We start from the raw sequence: 9,654 nt of genomic DNA on the forward strand, positions 1-9,654 counted from the left end.
TATATTGATGCAATAACTCAATACCTTGACATTAAACTATAAATCATCTAGAGTAATAGTGTTATGAAACGTGAATTCTCCATGTTTCTGATCAAGCGCCGAATCGCGGGGCAAAAGTGCGAAGTTTGAATCCATGAAATTAGCACAGCAGTAGCTAACAACACCCTAATAGGTATATCCAATCTGCGATGTGTTCTGGTAAGGAACATTCTTAAGTTGCATCTTTCCTATTTTCGCTGGCGCACTGCAGCCTCCATCAGATCGAAACTTTACCAAACGTTTTTTTTTGTTTCACCAGCGAATAGACACTGTTTTCCTTCGGCCAGCATCTGTAGAACACACAGTTTTCGGCAGATCTTCCATTTCTTGTATCGGTAATATAGTACCTAAAACTGTATATAATTAAGTTTTCATAACGGTAGATTTTACAATTTGCGAAGGGAACGGTGGAAGAAAGTAATGAAACAAAGAGTCGATAGAATCTAACAGACAGATTGAGACCAGGCGTGAAGAAGAAAGAGCGGAAGATGATTGGATAAGGGAGGGTCATATGAAGCAATACTTAAGAAGTTTTGTACCGCAATCTGTTATCCAAGCTGGAGGATTCCAGAGATCGAACCAAGCTGTAATCGGAGCGTTACAGCCGGATTCGAACTCACTCCTCTCACTAGGACATGTGGATCGCCGGTGGTAATGATCCTTTGAACCACAGAGGTGCTGGACAAAAAAAAGTGACTCCACAAGGCCCTTAAAGGGTGTCCACGGTAAAATTGCAACACACAAAATTAATTCGCAAAATTCGAGTTTTCATCCGATTGCCATCAAACTTTCAGGGCATCAAATGAAACAATTAAACTTAGTTTTAACGTCTTTATTTTATTAAATTTCGCCTCCGAATGGCCGTACTTTGGCCAAAACCCCACCCATTAGATTTTGCACAACCTCAAAATCGACATGCTTTGCATATTTAACTATATTTGCTTCATTTCTTCGACAGTTTTGACTGCTTTAGGATGTTTCAGAAGATTCTGCTTCATAATAGCCCAGTATTGAGAGGTTATGAGCTTTCGGTATGAAATCGTCATTATTTGCCTTATGCCACTCCAGCACGGCCTTTGCGTAATGGCATGAAGCCAAATCCTACCAGAAGATCGTAGGACAGTAGTGAGGCTTCAGAAGAGGCAGAAGTCGCTTCTGGAGACAGTCTTTCAAATACACCGGTTCATTCATGGTATTTGTGGTCACGAAAGGCGTACTCCGCTGTCCACATGAACAAATTGCTTACCAAATCAAGATTTTCTTGCCAAACCTCGACATCTTTAGTTTTCGGAGGTTCTCTGGAATATCAAACTTATCCTTTGCAGTGAAAATACCCTCCCGTGCCCTATATTGTTAAAACCCATCATAAACTTGTTACCTACCAATAATTAACTAAATTGATTAAAGCGAATATAGTTGTTAATTTTATGAATTTATTCCTCGTACGTATATAAATTATAAAATTCCTGTAGCCGAGTAAATTGCATAAGAATGATAACAGAATAGTGATTATAGAGAAACTTTATGTTAAACCTACTTTTAGTGATTTTGCTTTTAGGAACATTAATTTAAATCCGTGAATCCAGTGCACTTTCTGCTTCTCGCTAGGTAGTTTTATGCTTCCTAAAACTATATTAAATGCTGTAAGCTGGCTTGATATTTTATTATTCTCACCTTCTATCCTCGCTCAAGCTACTTTTAGTAAATATAAGTGCACTTTCTATAATTATTTAGCTAGTTTTAAGTTTAAACTTTAGAATATTTTTTAAGTAAATTTAGGAACAGAAATTTCTTAGTAATAAGTTTTACAGAACCTTTTTCCTTTCTATAGCTTCTTTGTTCTGGTTTGTTTACAGTCGAATTGCCCTTTATTTACCCGTCACTGACGAAACGATCCCTCGCATGAGCATGGGTGTAGTTACGTTGCTGGATCAATGTGTTGGACGATGGTTGATCGATACGTACATCTCGACAGTGCGCACTCAACACTCCCCCCGGAATGCGCGAAGAATTCTCTAGTAGCGGATTCTAAACAACGCCTATGTCGAGCACAGCTATGGATACCGCAGGTCGCTCGTATATGCCCCCGGAAGCAGTTTGTACGGTCACGCGACGTACCTGCCCATCGTTTCCTTGATGCGCTGCGATGACCCTGCCCTTGGGCCAGCAATTTCTTGGCAGTTTCGGGTCGACGATCAGTACGATGTCATTAACGGTTATCGGTTTAGCTGGAGTAAACCACTTTGTACGACGAGTGATACTAGGAAGATAATCTCGCACCCACTGCCGCCAGAATCTGTCCGCCATGAGTTGTGATTGTGTGTAGGAATTCTTCAATAGCACGGGGCTATCGTCGAGCGGTGCCCAAGATCTTAAGCCGTTCGATGACCCGAGCAGAAATCATTAGGAGTCAACACGGGAGAGGAGTCATCTTCGATCGGGATTTCGGTAAGGGGTCGAGAATTGACTATATTTTCAACCTCCGCCAGTGCATTCTGCAGGACCTCGTCTGTTGGCAACCTGCTCGATTGTAATATGGTCAGATTTTTCTTGACTGTACGGATCAACCGCTCCCACGCTCCTCCCATATGTGGTGATAGAGGCGGGTTGAAAACCCATTGAGTGTGAGGTGAGTTAAACTCTTTCGCGAACCTATCGTGATCCAGCTGTTTAATTGCTGTCCGCAGCTCCTTACTGGTCGCTTGGAAGTTGGTACCCCGATCGCTGTAGATGACAGCCGGAACGCCTCTTCTAGCCATAATGTTTCTGATCGCCATAACACAGGAGTCGGTGGTCAGCGTGTGAGCGACTTGCAAATAGATGGCGCGAGTGGTCATACACGTAGCGAGAACTCCCCATCGTTTTTCCGAACGGCGGCCCACTGAAACCTGAATCGGACCAAAGTAGTCCACCCCCATATGAGTGAACGGAAGACTGAACGCTGTCAGTCGTGCCTGAGGGAGCTTGGCCATCATGGGTGGTTGCGGTTGTGCTTGAGAGTTCTTACAATATTGGCAATCTTTGCGCACGGCTTGGTAAGTTGCTTTTAGACGAGGGATGCGAAAGCGCTGCAGTAATTGGTTTACGACTGTTAAGTGGTTTTGGTGGTTGAACCGTTCATGCAGGTCATTGATGATCAAACGTGTAACGTGATGATTCCGAGGAAGAATAACGGGTTCAGCTGCGTCACGATCGATGAATTCACAGGCACTTGTTCGCCCCCGGACACGAACAATTCCACTCTCGTCCAAGAAAGCATCTCGGAAAAGCGGATTGTGGCGGATAATGTTTATTCGTGTTCTTTTCTGTGCGTTGTTTACGGCTAATGTAGCAATCTCGTCAGCATATACTTCAGACTGCGCTAAACGGAAGAGATAAGTTTCTGCTTCGGCTAGCTCCCGTTGAGTCAAAGGTCCAGATAGACGTTCTTTGCGGACTCGTTTCAGATTGTTGACAAAACGAAAGACAAGTGCTGTACAACGCAGAAGGGAACTCCATTTAGAGAAATTTTGTGGGGAGATTGGTGATTCCACCGTGGCTGTGTGGACAAGCAAGTGTGGACGAAGCTCTTCTGCTCTCGTTCTTTCCAGGGAAGGCTTCCCAGGCCACGTGTTCTCGTCTTGTCTTAGAAACTGTGGACCGCAGAACCAACGGCAATTCTCAGAAAGGTCGGGGACCCGCGCCCACTTTGTTCCTTCATCAGCTACGTTCATTTTTGTGGGAATCCATCGCCATTCATCGATATCTGTCGATTCCAAGATTTCGCTGACCCTAAAGGCTACAAATGGACTGTATCGTCTGTGATCGGACTTTAGCCAGCATAGCACGTCCTTGGAATCGGACCAGAAATAGCGCTTACGAACATTGATTGAGAGAGATGTCAATATGGTGTCTGCTAGACGCACACCCAGTACAGCTGCTTGTAGTTCCGAACGTGGAATAGACAGGAACTTCAAGGGTGCTACTCTGGTTTTCGCTGCTACGAAGGAGCATTCGATCACGTCCCCCTCACGGAACCTGAAGTAGACAACCGCCGCAAATCCGCTCTCACTTGCATCGACGAATGTATGCATCTCGACCTCGGCTTTCTTAGACAACACTGACCGGTAACATCGTGGAATTTTAATCTTCGTCATCTCCGGAAACACTGCGAGCCATATCATCCACTTTGCGAACTGCGCGTCCTCTATAGGGTCATCCCAACCGACAGCTGTCCGCCATATTTCCTGTAAAAGTGTCTTCAGGAACATCAACAAATGCGCAATGAACCCTATGGGGTCATACACCATCATCAGTATTCGGAGAACTTCGCGCTTCGATGGTCGTCGGCTGCCAGTTAGGAGAGCTTCGTCGTATCGAGAGGACAACTTGTACGTGAAGCAATCAGTTGATGTGTTCCACCACATTCCAAGTATTTTTTCGGTGGTTGCTTCCTCGCCGATATTCATGTCTTTCTCTTCCGCCGTACCCTCTTTCAACCGAACCAGGACACTACTAGAGTTGGAGATCCAGTTTCGCATCTCGAAACCAGCTTGCATATGAATGTTCTTCACCTGCTGCGCCAGCGCCACTGCTTCATCAACCGTTTCCATGCTCACGAGCATATCATCGACGTAGTGTTGCCTAGTTATAGCGTCAAATGCTTCAGGGTGATCTCGTTCGAAAAGCTTCGCATTACGATTTTTAACGTATTGCGCAATACTTGGAGAGCAGCAGGCTCCGAACGTCATAACTTGAACGATGTAGACGCTAGGCTCTGAATCCTCGGCACTCTTCCAGAGAAAGCGCTGGCAGTGTTGATCATCGGTTCGCATGTGCACCTGGTGAAACATCTCCCTGATGTCACCGCATACTGCCACCTTGAACTCACGGAATCGGATTAGCACGGAGAGAAGAGAAGTCAATTGATCGGGACCCTTCATCAGCATTGAATTTAGAGAGATTCCATGAGCAGTCGCTGCGGCATCCCATACTAGACGGGTCTTGCCTGGTTTATTTGGGTTAACTACTGCAAATATCGGTAGGTACCAAACTCGCTCGCGCGACACGGCTAACTCTTCAGAAGTAAGCTTTCTCACATACCCCTTGCTTACATGATCTTGGATTTTCATCTGTAGTGCTTCAGCCAAACGGGGATCTTTATGCATCCGGTATTCAAGGCATTTCCATCGTCTCAACGCCATAGTTTTGCTATCTGGGAGACGAACATGATCAAATTTCCAAAGAAGTCCGGATTCGTAGCGCTTATTTATCTGCCGAGTTCGAGATTCTAGCAACGATTGAGCTCGCTGATCTTCTCTGGACATAAGTATGTTTGATTTAATGACGCCCATACTATCCAGAGCGAAATACGACTTCATCGCTCTATGTAAGTCATTGTCATTTTGTGAGTTGCACTCGCAATGCTGAACGCTATGGTGGTGCAGTTCTCCACCGTTTATTTCCATTTTGGTGCAGTTACCGTAAACGGTCCATCCCAGACGAGTTTTCATCGCAATTGGCTCGTTTCGCTTTCCTTCTCGACTCTTACTTCCATGGCCGAGATTAGCATAGTTGAGGCCGATTAGAAGCCGTGGACTGACTTCGTTGTATCCCTCGAGTGGCAGACCGGATAGATAAGGAAACCTTTCCTGTAGTTCGGTAAGCATCAACGTCTGTGGTCGAATTTTCAGAGAGGATATGGTGTAGACTCCCGAAAGGTCAAATTTCGTTGAGCTATGTAATCCTGAGATCTTCAGGTTCACCTGTTGAGACTCGTTTTCCATTTTGCAGGTTCCGCCGGTCCACTTCAAGCATAGTTGCTTTTTAGGTCCTTTGATTCCGAGTTCATCTGCCAAGCTTTGCTCCATCAACGTCAACTCGGAACCATCGTCAATGAAGGCATATGTTCGCACTACTTTCTCTGGCCCGTAAAGCATGACTGGGATAATACGGAACAGTACTGCGGATTGACCTTGATGTACGTTGCAGCTTGCAGTTTCCGATCCCGTCGATATCGCAGGTAACACTTGTTTTGATGACGAAAGGTTAGCATTCTGACTTTCGTGTTTGTGAAGTAGTGGGTGGTGTAGGAAAGTGCATCCATTCACCCCACACTGTTTCTGTTGCTTACAGGAGCCGTTATGCTTACGAAGACATTTTCGGCACAATTTACACTCCTTTATTGTTGCCCATTTCGATTCGTAGCTCAGCTCCGCGAATCTGCTACATTTGGCGACGGTCAGGCAGCTTCCTTTACATACTACGCACTGATCGGTAGAATTATCTGCTTTCATTTTAGCAGAGGGGTTGGCATCTTCCGTGAAGCTTGATTCCGACTCAACATGCAGATTGAGAAACCCATCTCTTTTAGTAATGCGAGTTCGCTGGTCGTGACATGGTGTAACCATCACTGCACTGGCGTCTTCTGCTATGGTATATAGCCACGCGCTGAAATGTGCGATATTTGCGTTAACATAGCCTCGTGAGAATCTTGCCCAGTCTAGCTTCAAGGATGGTGGCAGACGCTCCACCAGCTCGTATCGAAGTGATGCATTGAAAATATAGTCGTCGACTTCACAGGCTCGAATCGTAGCAACCATATTTTTTACCGACAACGAAAAGTTTACCACTGTTTCCAGTTTTTCCATATTTGGTGGTGGAAGGCTACGAATTTTCCTTATGATGGACTGGATTAATGCTTCTGGTCTGCCATACAGCATTTTTAGCGTTGACAGTACATCAGCCACATTTGTGGGATGGAGTAATTCACATCTAACTGCTTCCAGTGCTTTACCCTTGAGGCATTTACGTAATCGCAGCATATTCTCCTCATTCGTGAAACCGCACATCTGCGTTGATGACGTGAGCATGGCGTAAAAAAGCGGCCAATCTTCCAGCGTTCCATCAAACTCAGGTAGATCCTTGGAAACGGCTTGTCGCGCCGCGATTTGGTTTCGGTTAAGGATGCAGATTGTATCATCAGGGGCGATTGCTGTAGCTCTACTTCTCACGTGGCCCAAACTTGTCGGTATTGGGGCTGTTTCAGTAGCAAACGTTGTAGCTCGTTGTCTCGGTTGGCCCGATGGTATCGGCGTTGAACGCTGGTTCGGAGCAAATTCATTACGTGCGTTCATCGAGGGAAAGAACGTCGACTGGTGAGGTATTTGCAATCGGCTATACTGCGGGTAAAATGCGTCATGTGGCGCGTGACAACCCTGGCCATCTGGAATTAAATCACGAGTATTTACAAATGCTGGATTTACTCTCAAACGTGTGAGATCCGGTACAGGTCCGTGTGTAGTTTGTCGTGTGTCGACCGCTGCTCTATCGTGGAACTGCAACTGGGCGGACTGCCCCTGGTACCCTTCGGGAAGGATAGACTCACTCTGTTTATGTGGCTTACCAGCTGGTTGTTCGTGAAGTTGGCGATTATGCTGCATGGCAAGACCGGATGGGGGAACTCGTGACATACTTAGTTCCTGTTGAAACTGAACATCTCGTTGAAAGCGTTGCCCTTGTTGGTTTGTAGGAAGACACGACGGATTTCGGTTTTGATGGATGGCATCCAGAGCTTGGTGCTCTTTGAGCGTTCCCGACATGTTCGGTGTTTGTCCGCTTACCTCCTTTTCAGCTAGACCGGAGTCTGCGTCTTCGCCGTGACGTTCGGTCTCGGCTAACCACTCTGCGACTTTCGATTGGTTGTCTTCGTTTACATCAGCTACCGATGACACTTCGCTTCCGCATCTTCTAAGCACTTCATATTTCCGATCGAGGAATCGCTTTGCCATTTCAAACTCCTCTTTAAGCCGATTCAATTCAAGCTCTTTCAATCTCCTTGCCTCACTTCGGGCGGAACTAGCCTTGCCTTTAGACTGCACTGATGGGGGTCTGTTGGGGGGTGGATTTTGACGTTGACGAAAGCCCGTTTGATTATGATCACTGTTCTGACCACGCTCTACATTTGCACAATTCGGACAGACCCAGCTAACGTTGGCTACAGCCTCAGTAACTTGTACGCATACGAAATGAAACCACCTATCGCAACTGTCACATTGCACCATTTCGTCATTATCACGCTCTTCACACAGCTGACCCTGACATTGAAAATCCCGAACTCTACGAACTTCGCGTAACGGATTTCGTCTTACATCGTTCGCGGAACAGGTGTTACGTTGACTAACGGCATTTAGGCTACTGGTTTTCCCAGATACCCGGGATGGCTCCTTATTGGCAACGTCAACATTTACCTGGGTTTTAACGCTAGTAGGAACAGGGATGACAGCGGCGGGTATTCCATTCAAGCGTTTCGCTGCAGTTGACGGAACGTTTTTTACATTCTGTTCAACGGTTCCAAACTGGGATAGTCCGTTTCCATTCGGTGCAGAACTGGACGACATCTTCGGCATTATAAAAGAATTTTATAAACTGTTTCGTAAGCGAATATAGTTGTTAATTTTATGAATTTATTCCTCGTACGTATATAAATTATAAAATTCCTGTAGCCGAGTAAATTGCATAAGAATGATAACAGAATAGTGATTATAGAGAAACTTTATGTTAAACCTACTTTTAGTGATTTTGCTTTTAGGAACATTAATTTAAATCCGTGAATCCAGTGCACTTTCTGCTTCTCGCTAGGTAGTTTTATGCTTCCTAAAACTATATTAAATGCTGTAAGCTGGCTTGATATTTTATTATTCTCACCTTCTATCCTCGCTCAAGCTACTTTTAGTAAATATAAGTGCACTTTCTATAATTATTTAGCTAGTTTTAAGTTTAAACTTTAGAATATTTTTTAAGTAAATTTAGGAACAGAAATTTCTTAGTAATAAGTTTTACAGAACCTTTTTCCTTTCTATAGCTTCTTTGTTCTGGTTTGTTTACAGTCGAATTGCCCTTTATTTACCCGTCACTGACGAAACGATCCCTCGCATGAGCATGGGTGTAGTTATGTTGCTGGATCAATGTGTTGGACGATACGTACATCTCGACAGGGCGCACTCAACAGAAACTGCGAGAATGCAGTGGGTGTGTAGCACCACCCACAGCCTTATTCGGGGGACTGCTGAATATCTGTTTACTAAATAACAAATTTATTTTCGACGAATAAGCCAAGACGCAGTAAAAACGAAAAAAGTTAACAATAACCTTTGTTTACGGGTTAAAACTGCATGAATATCGTTAGGCAGCAGTTGTTTCTACCTACGAAAGCATTAGATCTACGTGGCATGCTGATGCATCCTAAAGTCGTATACCTATTTGGGACACTGATTTAAAGCTAATTCACTGGGATATCACTGAGATAGCTTAATTTTCTAGGTTCAATTTGGAATTGGAAAACATGCTGTGTGTGCCCAACCATATAGATGTTGCAAATGACTTATGTTGTATAGTCGTTCCGTACAAGGTAACCGACCTATTTTGGACCCTATGTTTGGTCGTACATGCTTTAGACACATGCGGGGCGTATGATACGGCAAAATCATATGCAAACAATTAAAATAAAATACACACGACCAAATAGGGTCCAAAATGGGATGGTTACCTTAGGGAGCTGGAGACGAAGGATTGCGCCTGCAACTCTGTTTAGTTGACAGCAAATATACTGTCTAGATTTTGGCGTTTCTGGCTAGG

The 9,654-nt window shown here is 44.7% G+C and overlaps 2 protein-coding genes across 2 annotated transcripts in view; both read right to left on the minus strand.

Moving 5' to 3' along the window:
• LOC128736320 (basic proline-rich protein-like) overlaps window positions 1-2,346 on the minus strand; it is a 78,152-nt gene extending 75,806 nt beyond the window's left edge. The window contains exon 1 of the mRNA XM_053830794.1: window positions 2,158-2,346. Coding sequence (XP_053686769.1) covers window positions 2,158-2,346 — 189 coding nt within the window. The remainder of the gene's footprint in view (window positions 1-2,157) is intronic.
• A 65-nt stretch (window positions 2,347-2,411) lies between these two features.
• LOC128736321 (uncharacterized) lies at window positions 2,412-8,417 on the minus strand. The gene has a single exon (XM_053830796.1). The coding sequence runs from the start codon at window positions 8,415-8,417 to the stop codon at window positions 2,412-2,414; it is 6,006 nt and encodes a 2,001-aa protein (XP_053686771.1).
• Window positions 8,418-9,654: the final 1,237 nt, after the last annotated feature.

Source organism: Sabethes cyaneus, chromosome 2, assembly GCF_943734655.1.
Source record: "Sabethes cyaneus chromosome 2, idSabCyanKW18_F2, whole genome shotgun sequence".
NCBI lineage: Eukaryota > Metazoa > Arthropoda > Insecta > Diptera > Culicidae > Sabethes > Sabethes cyaneus.